At 40.8% G+C, this 25709-nt stretch overlaps 1 protein-coding gene across 1 annotated transcript in view; it reads left to right on the plus strand.

Moving 5' to 3' along the window:
• The window catches only part of LOC128686465 (uncharacterized), a gene marked incomplete in the record, with an annotated part of 176489 nt that overhangs the window by 43733 nt on the left and 107047 nt on the right, over positions 1 to 25709 (plus strand). Inside the window, 4 exon segments of the mRNA XM_070090115.1 lie at positions 3243 to 3542; positions 4718 to 4913; positions 13164 to 13322; positions 25075 to 25253. Coding sequence (XP_069946216.1) covers positions 3266 to 3542; positions 4718 to 4913; positions 13164 to 13322; positions 25075 to 25253 — 811 coding nt within the window.

The raw sequence follows: 25709 nt of genomic DNA on the forward strand, positions 1-25709 counted from the left end.
CCACTTATACACTTCAATCATGTCTCCCCTCATTTTTCATCTTACAAGTGAATGTAATTTAAGGGACTTCAATCTTTCTTCATACAGAAGATTTCTAATACTATGAATTATTTTTGTCATTCTTCACTGAATGTTTTCTAATGAATTTATATCCATTCTGTAATATAGAGACCAGAACTGAGCTGCATAATTTAGGTGAGGCCTTACTAATGATGTACAGCCTCTTCTCACTTAATCCATTGACTGTTTTCATCGTATATACAGTGAAACCCCAGGTTTCGGCCATAATCCGTTCCAGGAGCTAGGCCTAAACATGAAACAACCAAAAGGCGAAGCAATATTTCCCATAAGAAATAATGTAAATAAAATTAATCCGTTCCAGACCCACAAAAATATTCTCAAAAAATACATTTTTTAAATAATAACTGTAGTTTCACATACACACAACACAGATAAATACATATACGTATATTATATAGATAAATTAAAATTTTAATGAACGTTTAAAATAACATTTACTAACCTTTATCGAAGAGACTTGCTGGCATCTGGAAGATAGGGAGGAGGAAAGAGGGAGGACTTATTGTTTGGAAGGTGAATCCCCTTCCATAAAGACTTTAGGTAACAAGTCCTTCTCTGGGGTTACTTCCCTTCTTTGTCTTTTATTGCCACTAGGACCAGCTTGAGAGTCACTGGACCCCGTCTCACAAAATAACTGTCAAGAATACTCTGTTTCTGGCATCTCTTTAAGATTTCCCTGAAGTGGGAGAAGGTTTTGTCACTGAACCTGTTGCAGGTATGGCTTGTTTCAGCTTGGTCAGGATGATACTTTTCAACAAAAGTTTGCGACTCATTCCACTTTGCACACTTTTCAGTCACAATTATTGACTGGCTGGCTGGGTGGCTGCAGGGAGGGAGGGAGGGTAATATTCACTCAAGGATAAACAACATTAGACCAGGTGACAACGCTTGCGCGGGCAGACAGATCTGGCATGCCGGCTGAAACCCGGGGCACCAGTCAAAATGTGGGACAAAATTTGGCCGATAAAAGCAGGCGAAACCCAAAGTGGCCAATTCCTAGGACAGCCGAAACCCGGGGTTTCATTGTGTGGGTCTTACGAGCCAGTGTTTTTGACATATTAAAATGCCAAAATTCTAGTGGCTTCAAATCAAGTGGGAGAAGGCTGGTAGGCTCACATGTGAGAGAATGAGAGGGTTTCAGGGGTCAATGCCCTTGCAGCCAGGTCTGAGACTAGGCTTTGTGGTGAATCAGAGTCTGATCAACAAGGCTGTTACTGCTGGCCATGCACAAACTGATGTACGAACCACAACCTGGCTGGTCAGGTACTAACTTTAGGTGTCTGTCCAGTGCTTGCTTGAAGACAGCCAGGGTTCTATTGGTAATCCCCCTTATGTATGCTGGGAGGCAGTTGAACAGTCTTGGGCCCCTGACACTTATTGTGTTGTCTCTTAGGGTACTTGTAGTCCCCTGCTTTTCACAGGGGGAATGTTGCATCTCCTGCCAAGTCTTTAACTTTCATAGGGAGAGATTTTCATGTCCAAGTTTGCTAATAAACCCTCTATGATTTTCCAAGTGTATATTATCATGTATTTTTCTCACCCGCATTCCTAGGAATACAAATCGAGGAACTTCAACCGTTCCCAGTAATTTAGGTGCTTTATCATATTTATGTGCCGTGAAAGTTCTCTGTACACTCTCCAGGTCAGCAATTTCGCCTGCCTTGAAAAGGGCAGTTAGTGTACAGCAGTATTCTATTCTATTCATGGGCTTGGGGTCCCTGATTTTGAAGGTTCTCTTTATCCGTCCTGTCATTTTTCTAGTAGATGAGGTAGGTACATCGTTGTGGTCTTTGAAGGGGAGGCATGAGCAGTTTGGACCTTTAATTTTTTTGCTCGTCTGATTTCTTTCATTTTTGGTGCACGTGAAGAAGTGTTCACTCTCCTTATTTTGTGTAAGTTTCAGTAAGATAGCCTAAAAAACAACAACAAAAAATATTGACTGAAAATGACATTTGGCAAGAATCCCAGCCTAAATGGCACTAAATGTTGTATAAAATTCTGCCACAATTTTTCATTAGTGCTATAACCAAAACATGGCAAATAAATCTGACATAAATAATGTCAATGCATTCCTAAATGCATATTAGAATGGCCAGCTGGAGACGTATTGGACAAGTAACATTTGTGTACTCTGGAATATCGGCAAAAATTGAACGTTTCTGCTAATTTGAGCTTAATTTCAAGTAACTTTCAATCCTGAAAACAATCAAAATCATCTGTATTTCTGTATAATATCTTCCATTCTATCAAATAAGACCAAGAACCTTAGAATACAGCTGTAAAAACCATATGAAAATACACTGCAAATTCGCTGTTTTAAACGAAAAACACAGTTGTTTTTTCTCATTATGCAGTGCATGCTGCAAGATTTTTTTATATCATGTACACTTACTGCATAGACCCATTCTCTCATATCTAGGCCCAGATTTACTGCTCACAATTTACCTGAGTGAGCTAAGTTGATGGCATTATACTACATTGGCTTCAAAGCCCTGATACAGCAGAACCCTGAAAGAGTTAACAGGTTACCGAACTTGTATGCTTGCAGTCCATTTAGTAAATATATAATTAATATATTTATAATTTATTCCCTTTATTGATATATAATTAAAGGAGTTGGAGGTGCCATAAATATAGGAGTTGGTGTCTAAGGTTTAATGTGCAGACTCCACAGCCCTTTGCTGTATAAATGGGGCTCTTCTTTACAGCAGTAGCCCAGAACCCAACCTGCTCTATAACTGGGGCCTTCCTGTACAGCAGTAGCCCAGAACCTAACCTGCTGTATAAGTGGGGCCCTCCTGTAACTAACAAGCAACTAGCAGGCAGTGTTTGTGTTGCAGGCAGTATGCACAGGAAGAGGTCTGGAGGAAAGCCACTATCTTGCAGGCAGTATTCTTGCATTGCAGGAAGTATACTTGTGTTGCAGGCAGTATATTTGTGGTGCAGGCAGTATGTTCAGAAAGAGGTCTGGAGTCTGGCCACTGGGTTGTAGGCAGTATATTTGTGTTGCAGGCTGTGTTCCAGACAGTATACTAGTGTTGTAGGTAGTATACTTGTGTTGCAGGCAGTATTTATATTGCAGACAGTATGCGCATTAAGAGGTCTGGTCCCTATGTTGTAGGCGGTATGCTTGTGTTGCAGGCAGTATACTTGTGTTGCAGGCAGTGTTTGTGTTGCAGGCAGTATGCGCAGGAAGAGGTCTGGAGTCTGGCCACATTTCCAAGAGTCTGGTGACAGGAAGGTGTGTTGCAGGATCTGCAACATGCAACTGACACGCCAGGGCAATACCTCTGTTATGTTGCGCCACCTGCGCAGGAAACACCCGGGACTGATGCCTGGTGATGCTTACAATGAGAGTGCCGCCGGAAGTGCTGCTGGAAGTGCTGCCGCTGGAGAGGAAGTTTGGCATAGTGATGTCAAGGTCATCCAGGAAGATGATGCTCAACCCTTGTATAAACAAAGTAATGTATAATATATTGCTGTATACTGTATACTGCTGTATATTGCTGTATACTGCTGTATACTGCTGTATACTACTGTGTGCTGCTGTATACTGATGTATACTGCTGTATACTACTGTATACTGCTATATACTACTGTATACTGATGTTTAGTACTAACACACTACTACACTTGTATAAGCAAAGTAATGTATACTACTATGTATACACTATGTATACACTTCACTATGATAATGTTGTGTATACTTATCACTAAGTATACTATACTTGTGTATATACATCACTAATACCAGGTATGCTACACTAAGTATACTGCACTATTGTATACACCACTAACACAATGTATACTACATTAGTGTATGCACCAGTAACACAGTGTATACTTCACTAGTGTATACACCACCAACACAATATGTACTACACTAGTGTATACACAGTACTATTACTGTTACTATCATGTCTATTACTGTTACTATCAGGACTCTTACTGTTACTATCAGGTCTATTATTGTTACTATCAGGATCATTACTGTTACTATCAGGACTATTACTGTTAGTGTAAGGTCTGTTACTGTTACTATCATGACTATTGCTGTTACTATCAGGACTATTACTGTTACTCCCAGTATTATTACTGTTACTATCATGACTATTACAGTTACTACCAGGACTATTACTGTTACTATCAGGACTACTACTGTTACTATCAGGACTTTTACTGTTACTATCATGACTATAACTATTACTACCAGTACTATTACTGTTACTATCATGGCTATAACTGTTACTACCAGTACTATTACTGTTACTACCAGTACTGTACTGTTACTATCAGGTCTATTACTGTTACTATCAGGTCTGTTACTGTTACTATCAGACCATTACTGTTACTATCAGGTCTGTTACTGTTACTATCAGACCATTACTGTTACTAGCAGTACTATTACTGTTACTATCAGGACTATTACTGTTACTACCAGTACTGTTACTGCCAGTACTATTACTGTTACTGCCAGTACTATTACTGTTACTACCAGTACTATTACTGTTACTACCAGTACTATTACTGTTACTACCAGTACTATTACTGTTACTACCAGTACTATTACTGTTACTACCAGTACTATTACTATCACTACCATTACTATTACTACCATTATTATTACTATCCTCAGAGAAGCGCAAGAGGTCGTCAGTATGGGCACACTTCGTGGAGGAAGGTGCTGACAAGGTCAGCTGTCAGCTGTGTCAGGAGGTGGTGACCAACCAGAAGGGCAGCACGTCCTCCATGATCCGTCACCTCCAGTATAAACACCCCAACCTCCATCATGATGCTGACAGGCGAGTGCTTACCACAGATACTGATGACAGGTGAGTGCTGACCACAGATACTGATGACAGGTGAGTGCTGACCACAGGTACTGATGACAGGTGAGTGCTGACCACTCCTGCTGACCACAGGTACTGATGACAGTTGAGTGCTGGCCACTCCTGTTGACCACAGGTATTGATAACAGGTGAGGTGAGTGCTGACCACAGGCTCTGATGACAGGTGAGAGCTGACTACACCTGCTGACCACAGGTAGTGACGACAGGCGAGTGCTGACCACTCCTGCTGTTCAGACCTGCTGACAGGTGAGTGCTGATCCTAGGTACTGATGACAGGTGAGTGCTGATCCTGGGTACTGATGACAGGTGAGTGCTGGCCACACCTGCTGACCACAGGTACTGATGACAGGTGAGTGCTGACCACAGGTATTGATTATAGGCGAGTGCTGACCACACCTGCTGACCGCAGGTACTGATGACAGGTGAGTGCTGACCACTCCTGCTGTTCAAACCTGCTGACAGGTTAGTACTGACCACACCTGCTCACAGGTGAGTGCTGACCACATGTACTGATGATGGGTGAGTGCTGACCACAGGTAGTGATGACAGGTGAGTGTTGACTACAGGTACTGATAGGTGAGTGCTGACCACAGGTACTGATGACAAGTGAGTATTGACCACAGGTACTGATGACTGCTGACAACTGGTACTGATGACAGGGGAGTGCTGACCACATATACTGATTACAGGTGAGTACTGACCTCATGTACTGATTACAGGTGAGTGCTGACCACAGATACGGATGACTGGTGAGTGCTGACTTCAGGTACTGATGACTGGTGAGTGCTGACCTCAGATACTGATGACTGGTGAGTGCTGACGATACGTGCTGATGTCAGGTGAACACTGACAACTGATGGTCGTTATTGACTGAATGATGGTTAATGTGTCTTCTTCGGTTGTTGGGAAAATTTCTGATTTTAGTTAAAAATAATATTAATTTAATTGATAAATGAAGTGGCATAACTGATTTAACCCTTTCAGGGTTGGCAGGCCTCTCCTATACTTGTTCTTAGGGTTGGAAATTTTTCGAAAAAAAAAAATTGTTTTTTCTTATGAAATGATAGAGAATGTTTTCCCAATCATAATGACACCAAAAGTAAGAAATTTGATGGAAAACTTAGGGAATTATGCTCTCGCGAAGTTAGCGGTCTCGATGATGTTTACGCATCGGCGATTTCGCCCACTTTGAGCCCTATTTTTGGCCAATTACAATGTACCAGTCGACAAAAGTCATAACTATTTTGCTAGAACTCCATTTTTTCTATCGAAGGAGTACAAGAAACCACCCATTTACCGATTTCAACTATCCAATAAAGTGGTCAGAAAGTGGCAATTTTGCCAATTTCACACAAATTTCAAAAGATGCCAATTTCCAGATAGGGTCCAGAATAAATAAGACAGACATTCCTGGCACTAAAATAACATTTCCTCTGTTCATTAGTCACGTCTCCAGGTCCCTCTTACATTTCTTTTGCTTTCCACTTTGAATTTTTTTCTCACAAAAAGTAGAAGATTTCTGTTATGCAGACTACTGCATTAGTGTAGAAATTGTGTAGAAATGGTATAAATGATATCAGTGCAGTTGTGGAAGAATATTAGACTCACCAGTTGACGTGTATTGGACGCTTGGCATGATTTGTTTACTTTTGAACTTTGGCAAAAATAGAACATGTCGGTTATTTTGAGCTCAATTTTAAGGTTTTTTTCTTTGTGAAACCAATCAAAATCATCTCAATTTCTGTAATATGTCTTCCATTCTATAAAATGAGACCAGGAAAACTAAAATACAACTATAAATAGCATATGAAAATACACTGCAAAGTTGCTGTTTTAACCCTTTCAGGGTCCAGAGGCCAAATTTCAGTGTCCACCAGGGTCCAAGAATTTTTAAAAAAAAATTTTTATTTTTTCTTATGAAATGGTACAGAAACTTTTTTTTGAAGGTAATAAAACAAAAAAGTACAAAATTTGATGGAAAATTAATGAAATTATGCTCTTGCGAATTTTGATGTGTCAGCTATATTTATGCATCGGCGATATTGCCAACTTTGACTCCCATTTTAGGCAGATTGCAATATAACGATCAACCAAATTCTTAGCTATTTCACTAGTATTACTTCATTTCTATCGAATGAGAACAAGAAATCGATCAGCGAACTGTTTCAACTACAAAATAAAGTGATTGGAAATTGGTAATTTGGCCAATTTAATGCAAAGATCAAAATATTCCAGTTTCAAAATAGGGTCCAGAATAAACAATGCAGGCATTCCTGGGACTAAATTAACATTTCCTCTGTTCATTAGTTATGTTTTCAGGCTTTACAAATTAATTCCATTTTGTTTTTTATTCACATAATGAATTTTTATTCAAACCAAAGAATAGAAGATTTACTGTTATGCAATATTGTAATAATTGTATAAATAATATCACCACATTTGTGAACATATATTAGACCTAACAGCTGGCGTGTATTAGACGTGTGAGGTCATTTGTTTACTCTTGAACATCAACGAAAATTTAACATTTCCACTACTTTGAACTCAGTTTCAAGCCTTTTCCAAAACTATAACCAATCAAAATAATCTCCATTTCTGTAATACAGTAGGGCCCCACTTATACGGCGGGTTAGGTTCCAGGCTGTCGCCGGAAAGCAGACATCACCGGAAGGCAGAACGCCATTTTTTATCATTTATAAATGCACATAAATACCAGACAACAAGTTTACACTAAATTATATTAAGTTAATAATAGAACCAGGCATGAAAAACACACAAAGTAAAATACATTCACAGTAAATTCATTACTTATCTTAAAGTATTTGTAATCTTAATGTAGGGAGAGAGGTGAGTAGTACTTATTTGTAGGAAGTCAGGTGCAGGTAGCCCAGGTGTAGGTAGCCCTGGCTCCCCATCTCATACTTAATATACGATATTTAAAACATCCCAGAGAGGTAAAATACACATACAGTACACTCATTATTTACCTTAAAATATGTGTAGTCTTAATATAGGAAGAGAGGTGAGTAGTATTTATTTGTATAAAGTCAGTGTAAGTAGCCGGTAGGTGTAGCCCGCCTGGGCTACACCTACCGGCTACCTACACTGTGGCCCAGAGCCATATTATTAACATCGACATGCCTTGTTCACTGAATCTAATCATTTCTAACAACTACCTTTAGATGCCATCATAAACGAAGGTAGAAGTAATGAATAATTCATGCCGAAAATTGTAAAAAAAAGCGGAGTGAGGGAGTGGCTGGGACAAATGCAGATTCATACACGTTTTCTCTGATGGCTGAACAGAGAAAACGTAATGTTGTCCCTCCACTCGGCTACCACACAGCTCCACAAGTATTATTATCAGAGCACACCTAAAATATGCAATAAATGCCAGACAACAAGTTTACACTAACTTATATTAAGTTAGCAATAGAAATAGGCATTAAAAACACAATAAAAGGTAAGATACACACAGAGTACACTTATTACTTACCTTAAAATATTAATATTAATGTGTGAGAAGTGAGTGGCAGGGTGTTTATTGAATAAAATCAGAATGGCACACCATCATCATCTAACTTGGCACTTAAAGCAAGAGGCTTACGACTTCTCTTTTTATCACAGCTAACCTTAGACGCCATCGTCAATGAGAGCCAACTAGTTAACGAAAGAGTAAACGAGAGGGAGAACGAGATACAGAGTTGAGACAATGTAAGAACACAAACTGAACAGGTAGTGTACGATCACTTGGTCAGGCGAAATAAATGCGTATTAATATGTGTCTACTTTTAGTTCATTCACGTCCATTTATAAGAGTTTGTAAAACATTTACCTCATTATTTTTTTATTTTAATAATAATTATCTCACATTACAAATACTCTTACATTGTGTACAAGTTAGTTCAGAATAAACAAACAGCAACACACCATTTTTAGAGTGAATGAAGATAATAATATTACTAATAATAATAATAATAATAATAATAATAATAATATTATTATTATTATTATTATTATTATTATTATTATTATTATTATTTATTATATAAAGCACTAAACCTACAAGGGTCGTAAATTGCTATATATAGAGTAAAGGCATACGAAAATAATATTTTTCTACAGTTATTCCCCAGTTTGACTAGAGAAAACGTAATTCTTCCGACACTACCTACACAGCTGCTCTGTAAACAAGTCTCATATTTACATCAATTTTTATTCTATGAGTGTATGTATCAAGTTTATATGCTATGTAATGGGTTTCATATATAATTTTGAGGAAAATATCGTAGATGGATTAATGAAAATGCCTATATTGATGTAAAATAAGACATTTAGTGTGCCCAAGAGTGATTATTATTACGTAGTATTGGCGTCATGAGTAGAGAGAGACTTAGCGATTTTAATGTGTACCTGCACACCAGCACAGTGTGTAAGTATATTTAGGTACAGGTACACATAAGTATAATTATCAGAGTACATATAAAATATGCAGTAACTTTAAAACACTTTGAAATTTTGGAAAGTTTCCTGACAAAAATAGATGAGGTCACGGAAAATGTAAACAAACCGGGTGGGGGCGCCGTATTTGAAACACCGCTTGCCGTATAGCAAATTTTGGTCATAATTTGACATCACCGTATTAACGGAACGCCATAAGGCGAAACGCCGTAAAGCGGGGCCTTACTGTATATCTTACATTCTATCGATTGAGACCAAGAAATCGTAAATACAACTATAAAAAGCATACTAAAAAACACTGCAAAGTCGCTGTTTTAATCGAAAATTATGGTCTGTTTTTTCTCTCATTATGCACTGTGTGCTGCAGGATTTGTTTTGTGTGGTGCACACATACCACATGGCTGCATTCCCCCACATCTAGGCCCAAATTTACCGCTCACAGCTTATCTGAATGAGCTGAGCTCATGGCGTAGAATTACGGTTTAGACCCTCAACTCAAAGCCGTAGAACTACGGCACGGACCCTGAAAAGGTTAAACCAAAAACACGGTCAGAGTTTTGTTTTTCTCATTATGCACTGTGTGCTGCAGGATTTTATACCACGCACACTGACCACATAGATCCATTCTTTCATACGTAGGCCTACCAGCTTTATCTCACTAGATTTGAAGGCGCTAGATTTATGTGTACGTACTAGTACGGCACCAACCCTGGTGTGCAAGCCGTACTAGTACGGCACCAACCCTGAAAGGGTTAAATGATTGAAGATTGAGACACTTATGCAGCATATGGAAATCTTTATTCAGGAAACGTTTCGCCACACAGTGGCTTCATCAGTCCAATACAAAGAGGAAGGCGTAAGGAGAGGAGGAGAATGAGGTAATCAGTCCCTCAACCTGGAGTCGATGTGTTCAGTCCATCAATCTTGTAGAATGTACAGCATAGGGCCGTAGACGTGGCTTATATAATGTAGTGAGGTGACGTGAAGCAGATGGAGGCGGGGTCATAGTGGTACCATCCACTAGTCGAAGTAGGTCTTCGTCCAAAGGTTGAACAAGTGTTGAAGAATTCTTTGTAACAAGATCCCATGATGCTGCAGTGTCTGACAGTTGTGATGAATGGTTTGAAAAACCGACAAGTTGAAGATTGAGACACTTATGCAGCATATGGAAATCTTTATTCAGGAAACGTTTCGCCACACAGTGGCTTCATCAGTCCAATACAAAGAGGAAGGCGTAAGGAGAGGAGGAGAATGAGGTAATCAGTCCCTCAACCTGGAGTCGATGTGTTCAGTCCATCAATCTTGTAGAATGTACAGCATAGGGCCGTAGACGTGGCTTATATACTGTAGTGAGGTGACGTGAAGCAGATGGAGGCGGGGTCATAGTGGTACCATCCACTAGTCTGGCTCATTCCATAAATTTTACTGTTGAGTGTGAACAAAATAACTCAATCTTTTCTAGATGTTTTAATTATTAACCCTTTGACTTTTGGTCGTATATATACGCCTTACGAGCCACTGTTTTTGATGTATATATACTCATAAATTCTAGCGGCTTCAAATCAAGCAGGAGAAAGCTGGTAGGCCCACATGTGGGAGAATGGGTCTGTGTGGTCAGTGTGCACCATATAAAAAAAATCCTGCAGCATGCAGTGCATAATGTGAAAAAAAAACTCCGACTTTTTTTTTTAATTAAAATGCCAAGTTTGTGGTCTATTTTCGTATAGTATTTATGATTGTATTCTCGTTTTCTTGGTCTCATTTGATAGAATGGAAAACATATTATAGAAATAGAGGTGATTTTGATTGGTTTTACTGTGAAAAGAACCTTGAAATGGAGCTCAAAGTAGGGGAAATGTTTGATTTATTGCCGATGCTCAAAAGTAAACAAATGATGCCATTTTCCAATAAATGTCCAAGTAGCCATTCTAAAATGCAGTCATGAATATAATATAATTATTACAATATATAATTATTACAATATTGCAGTAGTCTGCATAACAGTAAATCTTCTATTTTTTGTTTGAATAAAAATTCAAAATAGAAAGCAAGAGTAATATCAGAGGGGCCTGGAGACATGACTGATGAACAAAGAAAATGTTATTTTAGAGCCAGGAATGTCTGCATTGTTCATTCTGGACCCTATTTTGAAATTGGTATATTTTTTAATTTTCGTGAAATTGGCCAAATTGCAAATTTCTGACGACGTTATTGGGTAGTTGAAATTGGTAAATGGGCAGTTTCTTGTACCCAATCGATAGGAAAAATGGAGTTCTAAAGAAATAGCTATGAGTTTGGTCGACTGGGACAATGGAATTAGTCGAAAATAGGGCTCAAAGTGGGCGAAATTGCCGACTCGTAAATATCGCAGAGGTTGCTAACTTCATGAGAGCGTAATTTAGTCAGTTTTCCATCAAATTTCGTTCTTTTGGTGTCATTACAATCGGGAAAAGATTCTCTATCATTTCATAAGAAGTTTTTTTTTTTTGACACCAGGAGACACCTCCAGGATTTGGGGTTGTGAGAGTCAAGGGGTTAAGGGAAACCATGATTTGAAATTCAAAATATATATATATGAAAAACAAGAAATAATTGTTCCTTTTTGCACTACTATTCTTCTCAACAAGATAAAGTTAAACTGTCTGTATTCTCATCCATGTTTTTGAGAGCTTTGCATATTTGCATCTCAGAGTTCATAACTGAAGAATTTAAGGGGCACCTAGTTCCCCTATCTTCTGATAACATGTTCATAACTGAAGAATTTAAGGGGCACCTAGTTCCCCTATCTTCTGATAACATGTTCGTAACTGAAGAATTTAAGGGGCACCTAGTTCCCCTATCTTCTGATAATATGTTCATAACTGAAGAATTTAAGGGGCACCTAGTTCCCCTATCTTCTGATAACATGTTCATAACTGAAGAATTTAAGGGGCACCTAGTTCCCCTATCTTCTGATAATATGTTCATAACTGAAGAATTTAAGGGGCACCTAGTTCCCCTATCTTCTGATAACATGTTCATAACTGAAGAATTTAAGGGGCACCTAGTTCCCCTATCTTCTGATAACATGTTCATAACTGAAGAATTTAAGGGGCACCTAGTTCCCCTATCTTCTGATAACATGTTCATAACTGAAGAATTTAAGGGGCACCTAGTTCCCCTATCTTCTGATAACATGTTCATAACTGAAGAATTTAAGGGGCACCTAGTTCCCCTATCTTCTGATAACATGTTCATAACTGAAGAATTTAAGGGGCACCTAGTTCCCCTATCTTCTGATAACATGTTCATTTTTCCACTATTAAGTTACCCTGTCCATAATTACCATCGCATTTGCTTTGTTTCGTAAGGTGAAATCTAAGATCTTTCTTTAATCCTTGTATAACTTTACAAATCCTTGAGGACAGTTGTGATGCAGAGGTCTGAGCTTTGCTTAGACAAAACTTAAGAGGCATGTAACTCTTAAGTAATGTTTGACAAGTGTTCGACCATCATACTCACATTATAATGCATGCACTGCAGAACCTGAGGTTATATCTTGGCCTTGTAAGTCTTCTCCTCTTCTGTTTTTTGTACAGGTCCTTGATCATGTAAGAAATCATGAAAGTGCTTGGAAGTTCACTGTTTTTTAATGCACACACACACACACACACACACACACACACACACACACACACACACACACACACACACACACACACACACACACACACACACACACACACACACACACACACAAATAAACAGTAAAACAGTGTTGTTGTGTTGCAGTCCCAAGTTGAACCACCTTCACCTGAGGTCCAGCAACACAGAGAGACGGTTCATGTCTGTGTGTGACCGTCTTCTGGAGGAGAACCAGCTGACAGACTGCACTCTGATGGCTGAGGGCCAGCTGGTGCAGGCCCACCGCCTGGTGCTGGCCACCTGCAGGTAAGTGCCAGGTCTACCCGAGGGGTCACTGAGGGGTCACTGCTCACACCCACTACAAGATTAATACACAAAATTTTATTCTTTGGTCTGATAGTTTGTACATGATGTACTGTCAGTCTGGTAGTTTGTACATGATGTACTGTCAGTCTGGTAGTTTGTACATGATGTACTGTCAGTCTGGTAGTTTGTACATGATGTACTGTCAGTCTGGTAGTTTGTACATGATGTACTGTCAGTCTGGTAGTTTGTACATGATGTACTGTCAGTCTGGTAGTTTGTACATGATGTACTGTCAGTCTGGTAGTTTGCACAAGATATGCTGTCAGTTTGGTAGTTTGTACATGATGTACTGTCAGTCTGGTAGTTTGTACATGATGTACTGTCAGTCTGGTAGTTTGTACATGATGTACTGTCAGTCTGGTAGTTTGTACATGATGTACTGTCAATCTGGTAGTTTGTACATGATGTACTGTCAGTTGGTAGTTTGTACATGACATACTGTCAGTCTGGTAGTTTGTACATGATGTACTGTCAGTTGGTAGTTTGTACATGACATACTGTCAGTCTGGTAGTTTGTACATGGTGTACTGTCAGTCTGGTAGTATGTACATGGTGTGCTGTCAGTCTGGTAGTATGTGTATGGTGTACTGTCAATCTGGTAGTATGTACATGGTGTACTGTCAGGCTGGTAGTATGTACATGGTGTACTGTCAGTCTGGTAGTATGTATGTGGTGTACTGTCAGTCTGGTAATATGTAAGTGGTGTACTGTCAGTCTGGAAGTATGTACATGGTGTGCTGTCAGTCTGGTAGTATGTACATGATGTACTGTCAGTCTGGTAGTATGTACATGGTGTACTGTCAGTCTGGTAGTATGTGTATGGTGTACTGTCAATCTTGTAGCATGTACATGGTGTACTGTCAGTCTGGTAGTATGTACATGGTGTACTGTCAGTCTGGTAGTATGTACATGGTGTGCTGTCAGTCTGGTAGTATGTACATGGTGTGCTGTCAGTCTGGTAGTATGTACATGGTGTACTGTCAGTCTGGTAGTATGTACATGGTGTGCTGTCAGTCTGGTAGTATGTGTATGGTGTACTGTCAATCTGGTAGTATGCACATGGTGTACTGTCAGGCTGGTAGTATGTACATGGTGTGCTGTCAGTCTGGTAATATGTATGTGGTGTACTGTCAGTCTGGTAGTATGTACATGGTGTGCTGTCAGTTTGGTAGTATGTACATGGTGTACTGTCAGTCTGGTAGTATGTACATGGTGTGCTGTCAGTCTGGTAGTATGTACATGGTGTACTGTCAGTCTGGTAGTATGTACATGGTGTACTGTCAGTCTGGTAGTATGTACATGGTGTGCTGTCAGTCTGGTAGTATGTACATGGTGTGCTGTCAGTCTGGTAGTATGTACATGGTGTACTGTCAGTCTGGTAGTATGTACATGGTGTGCTGTCAGTCTGGTAGTATGTACATGGTGTGCTGCCAGTCTGGTAGTATGTGTATGGTGTACTGTCAATCTGGTAGTATGCACATGGTGTACTGTCAGGCTGGTAGTATGTACATGGTGTGCTGCCAGTCTGGTAGTATGTACATGGTGTGCTGCCAGTCTGGTAGTATGTACATGGTGTACTGTCAGTCTGGTAGCATGTACATGGTGTGCTGTCAGTCTGGTAGTATGTGTATGGTGTACTGTCAATCTGGTAGTATGCACATGGTGTACTGTCAGGCTGGTAGTATGTACATGGTGTGCTGTCAGTCTGGTAATATGTATGTGGTGTACTGTCAGTCTGGTAGTATGTACATGGTGTGCTGTCAGTTTGGTAGTATGTACATGGTGTACTGTTAGTCTGGTAGTATGTACATGGTGTACTGTCAGTCTGGTAGTATGTACATGGTGTACTGTCAGTCTGGTAGTATGTACATGGTGTGCTGTCAGTCTGGTAGTATGTACATGGTGTGCTGTCAGTCTGGTAGTATGTACATGGTGTCCTGTCAGTCTGGTAGTATGTGCATGGTGTACTGTCAGTCTGGTAGTATGTACATGGTGTGCTGTCAGTCTGGTAGTATGTACATGGTGTGCTGTCAGTCTGGTAGTATGTACATGGTGTACTGTCAGTCTGGTAGTATGTACATGGTGTGCTGCCAGTCTGGTAGTATGTACATGGTGTGCTGTCAGTCTGGTAGTATGTGTATGGTGTACTGTCAATCTTGTAGCATGTACATGGTGTACTGTCAGTCTGGTAGTATGTACATGGTGTACTGTCAGTCTGGTAGTATGTACATGGTGTGCTGCCAGTCTGGTAGTATGTACATGGTGTACTGTCAGTCTGGTAGTATGTACATGGTCTACTGTCAGTCTGGTAGTATGTACATGGTGTACTGTTAGTCTGGTAGCATGTACATTGTGTGCTGTCAATCTGGTAGTATGTACATGGTGTGCTGTCAGACTGGTAGTATGTGCATGGTGTGCTGTTGGTCTGGTAGTATGTACATGGTGTACTGTCAGTCTGGTAGTATGTACATGGTGTGCTGTCAGTCTGGTAGTATGTACATGGTGTGCTGTCAGTCTGGTAGTATGTACATGGTGTGCTGTCAGTCTGGTAGTATGTACATGGTGTGCTGTCAGTCTGGTAGTATGTACATGGTGTGCTGTCAGTCTGGTAGTATGTACATGGTGTGCTGTCAGTCTGGTAGTATGTACATGGTGTACTGTCAGTCTGGTAGTATGTACATGGTGTACTGTTAGTCTGGTAGTATGTACATGGTGTGCTGTCAATCTGGTAGTATGTACATGGTGTGCTGTCAGTCTGGTAGTATGTGCATGGTGTGCTGTCGGTCTGGTAGTATGTACATGGTGTACTGTCAGTCTGGTAGTATGTACATGGTGTACTGTCAGTCTGGTAGTTTGTACATGGTGTGCTGTCAGTCTGGTAGTATGTACATGGTGTGCTGTCAGTCTGGTAGTATGTACATGGTGTACTGTTAGTCTGGTAGTATGTACATGGTGTGCTGTCAATCTGGTAGTATGTACATGGTGTGCTGTCAGTCTGGTAGTATGTGCATGGTGTGCTGTCGGTCTGGTAGTATGTACATGGTGTACTGTCAGTCTGGTAGTATGTACATGGTGTACTGTCAGTCTGGTAGTTTGTACATGGTGTGCTGTCAGTCTGGTAGTATGTACATGGTGTGCTGTCAGTCTGGTAGTATGTACATGGTGTACTGTCAGTCTGGTAGTATGTACATGGTGTACTGTCAGTCTGGTAGTATGTACATGGTGTACTGTCAGTCTGGTAGTATGTACATGGTGTGCTGTCAGTCTGGTAGTATGTACATGGTGTACTGTCAGTCTGGTAGTTTGCACAAGATGTGCTGTCAGTCTGGTAGTTTGTACATGATGTACTGTCAGTCTGGTAGTTTGTACATGGTGTACTGTCAGTCTGGTAGTATGTACATGGTGTGCTGTCAGTCTGGTAGTATGTACATGGTGTGCTGTCAGTCTGGTAGTATGTACATGGTGTGCTGTCAGTCTGGTAGTATGTACATGGTGTGCTGTCAGTCTGGTAGTATGTACATGGTGTACTGTCAGTCTGGTAGTATGTACATGGTGTGCTGTCAGTCTGGTAGTATGTACATGGTGTACTGTCAGTCTGGTAGTATGTGCATGGTGTGCTGTTAGTCTGGTAGTATGTGTATGGTGTACTGTCAATCTTGTAGGATGTACATGGTGTACTGTCAGTCTGGTAGTATGTACATGGTGTACTGTCAGTCTGGTAGTATGTACATGGTGTGCTGTCAGTCTGGTAGTATGTACATGGTGTACTGTTAGTCTGGTAGTATGTACATGGTGTACTGTTAGTCTGGTAGTATGTACATGGTGTGCTGTCAGTCTGGTAGTATGTACATGGTGTACTGTTAGTCTGGTAGTATGTACATGGTGTGCTGTCAATCTGGTAGTATGTACATGGTGTGCTGTCAGTCTGGTAGTATGTGCATGGTGTGCTGTCGGTCTGGTAGTATGTACATGGTGTGCTGTCAGTCTGGTAGTAAGTACATGGTGTACTGTCAGTCTGGTAGTATGTACATGGTGTACTGTCAGTCTGGTAGTTTGTACATGGTGTGCTGTCAGTCTGGTAGTATGTACATGGTGTACTGTCAGTCTGGTAGTATGTACATGGTGTACTGTCAGTCTGGTAGTATGTACATGGTGTACTGTCAGTCTGGTAGTATGCACAAGATGTGCTGTCAGTTTGGTAGTTTGTACATGATGTACTGTCAGTCTTGTAGTTTGTACATGATGTACTGTCAGTTGATAGTTTGTACATGACATACTGTCAGTCTGGTAGTTTGTACATGATGTACTGTCAATCTGGTAGTTTGTACATGATGTATTGTCAGTCTGGTAGTTTGTACATGGTGTACTGTCAGTCTGGTAGTATGTACTTGGTGTGCTGTCAGTCTGGTAGTATGTGTATGGTGTACTGTCAATCTGGTAGTATGTACATGGTGTACTGTCAGGCTGGTAGTATGTACATGGTGTGCTGTCAGTCTGGTAATATGTACGTGGTGTACTGTCAGTCTGGTAGTATGTACGTGGTGTGCTGTCAGTCTGGTAGTATGTACATGGTGTACTATCAGTCTGGTAGTATGTACATGGTGTACTGTCAATCTGGTAGTATGTACATGGTGTACTGTCAGTCTGGTAGTATGTACATGGTGTGCTGTCAGTCTGGTAGTATGTACATGGTGTACTGTCAGTCTGGTAGTATGTACATGGTGTGCTGCCAGTCTGGTAGTATGTACATGGTGTGCTGCCAGTCTGGTAGTATGTACATGGTGTGCTGTCAGTCTGGTAGTATGTGTATGGTGTACTGTCAATCTTGTAGCATGTACATGGTGTACTGTCAGTCTGGTAGTATGTACATGGTGTACTGTCAGTCTGGTAGTATGTACATGGTGTGCTGTCAGTCTGGTAGTATGTACATGGTGTACTGTCAGTCTGGTAGTATGTACATGGTGTGCTGTCAGTCTGGTAGTATGTACATGGTGTGCTGTCAGTCTGGTAGTATGTATATGGTGTACTGTCAGTCTGGTAGTATGTACATGGTGTACTGTCAGTCTGGTAGTATGTACATGGTGTGCTGTCAGTCTGGTAGTATGTACATGGTGTACTGTCAGTCTGCTAGTATGTACATGGTGTACTGTTAGTCTGGTAGTATTTACATGGTGTGCTGTCAATCTGGTAGTATGTACATGGTGTGCTGTCAGTCTGGTAGAATGTGCATGGTGTGCTGTCGGTCTGGTAGTATGTACATGGTGTGCTGTCAATCTGGTAGAATGTACATGGTGTACTGTCAGTCTGGTAGTTTGAACATGGTGTTGTGTCAGTCTGGTAGTATGTACATGGTGTGCTGTCAGTCTGGTAGTATGTACATGGTGTACTGTCAGTCTGGTAGTATGTACATGGTGTACTGTCAGTCTGGTAGTATGTACATGGTGTGCTGTCAATCTGGTAGTATGTACATGGTGTGCTGTCAATCTGGTAGTATGTACATGGTGTGCTGTCAGTCTGGTAGTATGTACATGGTGTGCTGTCAGTCTGGTAGTATGTACATGGTGTGCTGTCAGTCTGGTAGTATGTACATGGTGTGCTGTCAGTCTGGTAGTATGTACATGGTGTGCTGTCAGTCTGGTAGTATGTACATGGTGTACTGTCAGTCTGGTAGTATGTACATGGTGTACTGTCAGTCTGGTAGTATGTACATGGTGTGCTGTCAATCTGGTAGTATGTACATGATGTGCTGTCAGTCTGGTAGTATGTACATGGTGTGCTGTCAGTCTGGTAGTATGTACATGGTGTGCTGTCAGTCTGGTAGTATGCACATGGTGTGCTGTCAGTCTGGTAGTATGTACATGGTGTGCTGTCAGTCTGGTAGTATGTACATGGTTGTTCTGTCAGTCTGGTAGTGTGTACATGGTGTGCTGTCAGTCTGGTAGTATGTACATGGTGTGCTGTCAGTCTGGTAATATGTACATGGTGTACTGTCAGTCTGGTAGTATGTACATGGTGTGCTGTCAGTGTGGTAGTATGTGTATGGTATACTGTCAATGTGGTAGTATGTACATGGTGTACTGTCAGTCTGATAGTATGTACATGGTGTACTGTCAGTCTGATAGTATGTACATGGTGTTCTGTCAGTCTGGTGGTATGTACATGGTGTGCTGTCAGTCTGGTAGTATGTACATGGTGTGCTGTCAGTCTGGTAGTATGTACATGGTGTGCTGTCAGTCTGGTAGTATGTACATGGTGTACTGTCAGTCTGGTAGTATGTACATGGTGTACTGTCAGTCTGGTAGTATGCACATGATTACTGTCAGTCTGGTAGCATGTACATGATATACTGTCAGTCATTTAGAATGTTGCTCATTTCTTTATCATCAGTATATGAGTTCAACTAACATATTTATATACTTGTAGTGAAAGTCACTGTTCATCCCACCCACGACGCCGCTTCCTCATATTTATCATCCCACCCACGACGCCGCTTCCTCATGTTTATCATCCCATCCATGACGCCGCTTCCTCATGTTTATCATCCCACCCACGACGCTGCTTCCTCATGTTTATCATCCCACCCACGACGCCGCTTCCTCATGTTTATCATCCCACCCACGACGCTGCTTCCTCATGTTTATCATCCCACCCACGACGCCGCTTCCTCATGTTTATCATCCCACCCACGACGCCGCTTCCTCATGTTTATCATCCCACCCACGACGCCGCTTCCTCATGTTTATCATCCCACCCACGACGCCGCATCCTCATGTTTATCATCCCACCCACGACGCTGCTTCATGTTTATCACACTCAGTTGGTGTCTCTCTCGTTGAGTTAGGAATACTCCACGCATTCATCCATTGTTTTTTGTGCTTGTTTATTGTTTGCGACTGTAAAATGAGCCACCATGGGGCCAAAGAATGTTCAGAGTGGCAGCCCTTTGGTAAAGTAGGTGAGAAACACGATAGAATTCAAGAAAGAAGTTTTAGCAAAATATGAAAGTGGCATATGTGTGGCTGAGCTCGCCAGAATGTATGGTAAGTCAACGTATGGTAAGACAACGAAGTGTATTGTATGAATGCCAGGAGTGATGGTCACTCACGCAGAAACAACGCCACACTGACACTCTGAATGTTATGTGGGAGCCCTTGCGTATGCCTGGCCGCTCTCAGCCACACGGACGTGTTCCATACGACGGACGAATTGCAAGGCAAATCACGAACCAATAGGCTTTATTTTGACGAAAAAGGTTGAAATTCACGAAACTTGGGGGTCCACTGTATGCTAATGAAACAGAGAGCACAAACAATCGAGGATGTGAAGAAGTTGTTGTTGGAGTGGATCAACGAGAAACAGTTAACGGGAGATAGTGTTTCGGAGGGGATAATTTGCGAGAAGGCAAGGCAGTTGCATGAGTATCTCGTAAAGAAAATACCATGAATGAGTGCTGCTGTTAGTGAATTTAATGCCAGCAAAGGCTGATTTGACATATTCAAGAAGCGAAGTGGCATACACATTGTGGTAAGGTATGGTGAGGCTGCAAGTTCTGAAAAATGTGCGGCCAAAGCATTCATTGATGAATTCAAGGAGTACGTAGAGGCTGAAGGATTCCTTCCCAACAAATGTTCACTTGTGATGAAACAGGCCTCTTTTGGAGGAAAATACCAAAGAGGACCTACATCATGTAGGAGGAAAAAGCACTCCCAGGACACAAGCCTATGAAGAATAGACTAACTCTTTTGTTCTGTGGTAACGCTAGTGGGGATTTTAAAGTGAAGCTTTTACTCGTGTATCACTCTGAATATCACCGAGTGTTCAAGGAAAACAGTGTCATGAAGAGTAGATTATTTGTGATGTGGAAGACTAACAATGGCATGGGTCATGAGGCTGATTTTCATTGAGTGGGTCAGTGAAGTGTTTGGAGGGAGCATGAAGAAATACCTCCTGGAAAAAACTTGGCACTCAAGTGCCTCCTGGTAATAGACAGTGCTCCTGCTCATCCTCCAGATTTGGAAGACCAATTCTTTGGGGACTTGAATTTCATCACAGTGAAGTTCTTACCCCCTAATACTACTACTATTATCCAGCCAATGGACCAGCAGGTCATTTCTAACTTCAAAAAACTGTACACCAAAGCAGTATTTCAAAGGCGCTTTGAAGTGACCTCGGACACCGAATTTGACCCTAAGAGAGTTCTGGAGGAATCACTTCAGTATCCTCAGTTGCATAACCCTTATAGATAAGGCTTGACAGGGAGTGGCTTCTAGGACGATGAACTCTGCTTGGAGAAAATTGTGGCCATAATGTGTCCTCCAGAAGGATTTTGAAGGGTTTGAGGCTGACCCTGATGACCCTATGCCTATTGTGGAATATGTCTCTTTGGGGAAGTCCATGAGATTGGATGTGAGTGGTGAGGATGTGGAAGAGTTGGTGGAGGACCACAGGGAAGAGCTAACCACTGAAGAGCTGTAATACATTCAGCTGGAACAGCAACAGACTGCAGCTGAGAATATTGCTTCAGAGCATGAGGAAGAGAGGGGGGGAGAATGTGCCTTCTTCAGCGATTAACCCTTTGAGGGTCCGTCCCGTAGATCTATGGCTTTACGTTCAGGGTCCAAACCGTAGATCTACGTCATGAGCTCAGCTCACTCTGATAAACTGTGAGTGGTACATTTGGGCCTAGATATGAGAGAATACATCTATGTGGTATGTGTGCACCACATAAAACAGATCCTGCAGCACGCTGTGTATAATGAGAGAAAAAACTGAAATCATGATTTTTCAATTTAAACAGCGACTTTGCAGTGTTTTTTCGTATGTTTTTTATAGTTCTATTTGCGATTTCTTGGTCTCATTTGATAGAATGGAAGACATATTACAGAAATAGAGATGATTTTGATTGGTTTTCGCACTGGAAATGGCTTGAAACTGAGCTCAAAGTAGCAGAAATGTTAAATTTTTGCCGATATTCAAGAGTAAACAAACGACCCCACACGTCTAATACACGCCAGCTGGTGGGTCTAATATGCATTCACAAATATGGTGATGATATTTATACAATTATTACAGTATTGCATAACAGTAAATCTTCTATTTTTTGGTGTGAATAAAAATTCATTATGTGAATAAAAAATCAAAATGGAATTTATTTGTAAAGCCTCTAAACGTAACTAATGAACAGAGGAAATGTTAGTTTAGTTCCAGGAATACCTACATTGTTTATTCTGGACCCTATTTTGAAATTGGAATATTTTGAACTTTGTGTTAAATTGGCCAAATTAACAATTTCTGATCACTTTAATTTGTAGTTGAAACAGTTGACTTGGTGATTTCTTGTGCTCAATCGATAGAATAGAAGTAATACTAGTGAAATAGCTAAGAATTTGGTTGACTGGAATAATGTAATTGGCCTAAAATGGGAGTCAAAGTCGGCAAAATTGCCGATTTGTAAATATCGCTTACACATCAAAATTCGCGGGAGCATAATTTCGTCAATTTTCCATCAAATTTCGTACTTTTTGTTTTATTACCTTCACAAAAAGATTCTCTACCATTTCATAAGAAAAAATAACAAATTTTTTTTTTGAAAATTCTTGGACACTGGGGCACCACTTCAGATTTGGGCCTTGGACCCTGAAGGGGTTAAAGGACATTTATGCGAAGTGGAGTGGGGTGCAAAGTTTTGCTGAGAATTATTACCCTAACAGAAGTGTTGCATGCTGTGTCTGCAACATGTTCAATGATAAACTAGACATGTGCAACATTCGGGTATCTTTAACCCGTAAACGGTCCAAGCAGATCTACGTTCACGTGTAGTGCTACAAAAGTAGATCTACGTTTTTTTTTTTACATATTTTCAAATATAACAAAAAAAAAGTAGATCAAAGTTTTTTTACACATTTTCAAATGTAAAAAAACAAAAAGAAGATCTACTTTTTTTACATTCAAATGTTGAAAAAACGTATATATACGTTTGGACCGTTTACAGGTTAATGAGGAAACATTTCCCCACACAGTGGCTTCATCAGTCCATACAAAGGAGAATGTTGAAGAACAGGAGGAGTTTGAGGCAATCAGTCCTTCAGCCATGAGTCGATGTAATCAGTCCATCAATCTTGAAAAGAATACAGCTTATGTGTGAAGAAGTGGCTTATATACTGTAGGCAGGAGAGGTGCAGCAGCTGTAGGTGGTATCACATTTGAAGAGTGTGGAAGTAGGTCATGAACAGGGAAGCATTAGGAAGAGTAAGGGGTGTATAGAACAAGTGTTTACAGTGAAATATATAGGTGAGCAGTATTTGGATAAGGGTAAAGAGGTGGTTGTTCCATATATGGATTTGGAAAAGGCATATGATAGGGAGGTTAGAGGGGCAATGTGGCAGATGTTGCAGATGTATGGAACGGGAGATAGGTTACTGAAAGCAGTGAAGAGTTTTTATGAGGATAGTGAGGCCCATGTTAGAGTATGTAGGAGAGAGGGAGATTATTTATCGGTAAAAATAGACCTTAGACATGGAAGTGTGATGTCATAATGGTTGTTCAATATGTTTATAGACTAGGTTGTAAGAGAAGTGAATCCTCAGTGTTGGCAAGAGGTGTGGGATTAAATGATAAAGAATCTAACACAAAGTGAGAGTTGTCGCAGTTGCTTTTTGCCGATGACACTGTACTTTTGGGAGATTTTGAAGAGAACTTGCAGAGGTTGGTGGATGAGTTTGGTAGGGTATGTAAGAGAAGGAAACTAATAGTGAACATAAGAAAGAGTAAGGTGATGAGGATAACAAAAAGTTTGGGTAATGAAAGATTGGATATTAGATTGGTGGGAGAGAATATGGAGGAGGTGAATGTATTCAGATACCTGGGAGTGGACTTGTCAGCAGATGGGATATGAAAGACAAGGTGAATTATAAAATTGATCAGGAGGGCAAAAGGTGAGTGGTGCACTGAGGAGTCTGTGGAGACTGAGAACTTTGTCCATGGAAGCAAGAGGGGAAATTTATGAGACTATAGTTCTACCAACACTCTTACATGGGTGTGAAGCATGGGTGGTGAATGTTGCAACAAGGAGTAGGCTGGAGGCAGTGGAGATGTCAAGTCTGAGGGAAATGTATGGAGTGAATATAATGTATTGAGTCTGTAGTTTGGAAATCGGGAGGTGGTGCAGGGTTACTAAAAGTATTACCCAGAGGGCTGAGGAGAGGTTGTTGAGGTGGTTTGGACGTTTAGAGAGGATCGAATGAAATAGAATGACTTGGTGAGCATATAAATCTGTAGCAGAAGGAAGGTGGGGTAGGGGTCAGTCTAGGAAAGGTTGGAGGGGTAGGTAAAGGAGTTTTTTTTGTTGCGAAGGGCTTGGACTTCCAGCAAGCATGCACGAGTTTGTTAGATAGGAACAAGTGAAGACAAAGGTTTTTATGACTTTACATGCTGTTGGATTGTGAGCAAGGTAACATGACGGGATTCAGGGAAACCAACAGGCCGAACTTGAGTCCTGGAGGTGGGAAGTACAGCGCTTCCTCTTTGAAGGAGGCGTGTTGATTAGGTGCAGTTTTATAACCATAGTGTAGGCATACCTTCGGCAAGACAGTCATGTAGTGAACAATGAAGAATGTGTTTCTTCTTTTATGGGTGCCCCTGCCATGAGAGTTTTAAGTCACTTTTCAACTAACATATTAATATATACTTACAGTGAAAGTTTTGAGTCACTGTTCAAGACAGTTACTCATGCCAACCCGGTGATAGTTCTTCGTGATGTGACCATCAAGGAGCTGAGAGAACTCATCAACTACATCTACAAGGGTAAAATCCTCGTCAAGTCCCGAGATCTTCCTGGCCTCCTCAAGACTGCCGCCCTTCTCAAAATTCATGGTAAAAATCATTTAGGACGTAGTATACAGTTCTCCACAGGGAAGAATCCTTCCAGCACAAAGCATGAGTATCATAAGTGGTGACTAATACTGGGAGCAAGTGGCTAGTAACCCCTTCTGTATAAATTTCTAAATTTAAAAAGAAAAAAATTTATATTTAAGGTGTATTTCTTTTTAGATAGCCCTGCTTTGTTTGAGATGGCCAGTCACATCGGCTCTCTCCTACCGAGGCAGGGTGACTCCCCCCCTCCCCCCCAAAACCAACTTCCACCATCATTTTCATAAATCACTGACTTTGCGGAGGCACCCAGAAACGACAGTTCAGATGTCACTCCAAACTAGCTAGAACGTTTCCCTGAACTAATCTGTTTGGACTTCCTATTCATTTCTGCAACAATGCAAGCTCCTGATGATGTGTTGATTGTAACATGAAAGGCCTAGAGCTGTTATTCAACTC

Source organism: Cherax quadricarinatus, chromosome 30, assembly GCF_038502225.1.
Source record: "Cherax quadricarinatus isolate ZL_2023a chromosome 30, ASM3850222v1, whole genome shotgun sequence".
NCBI classification, from domain to species: domain Eukaryota; kingdom Metazoa; phylum Arthropoda; class Malacostraca; order Decapoda; family Parastacidae; genus Cherax; species Cherax quadricarinatus.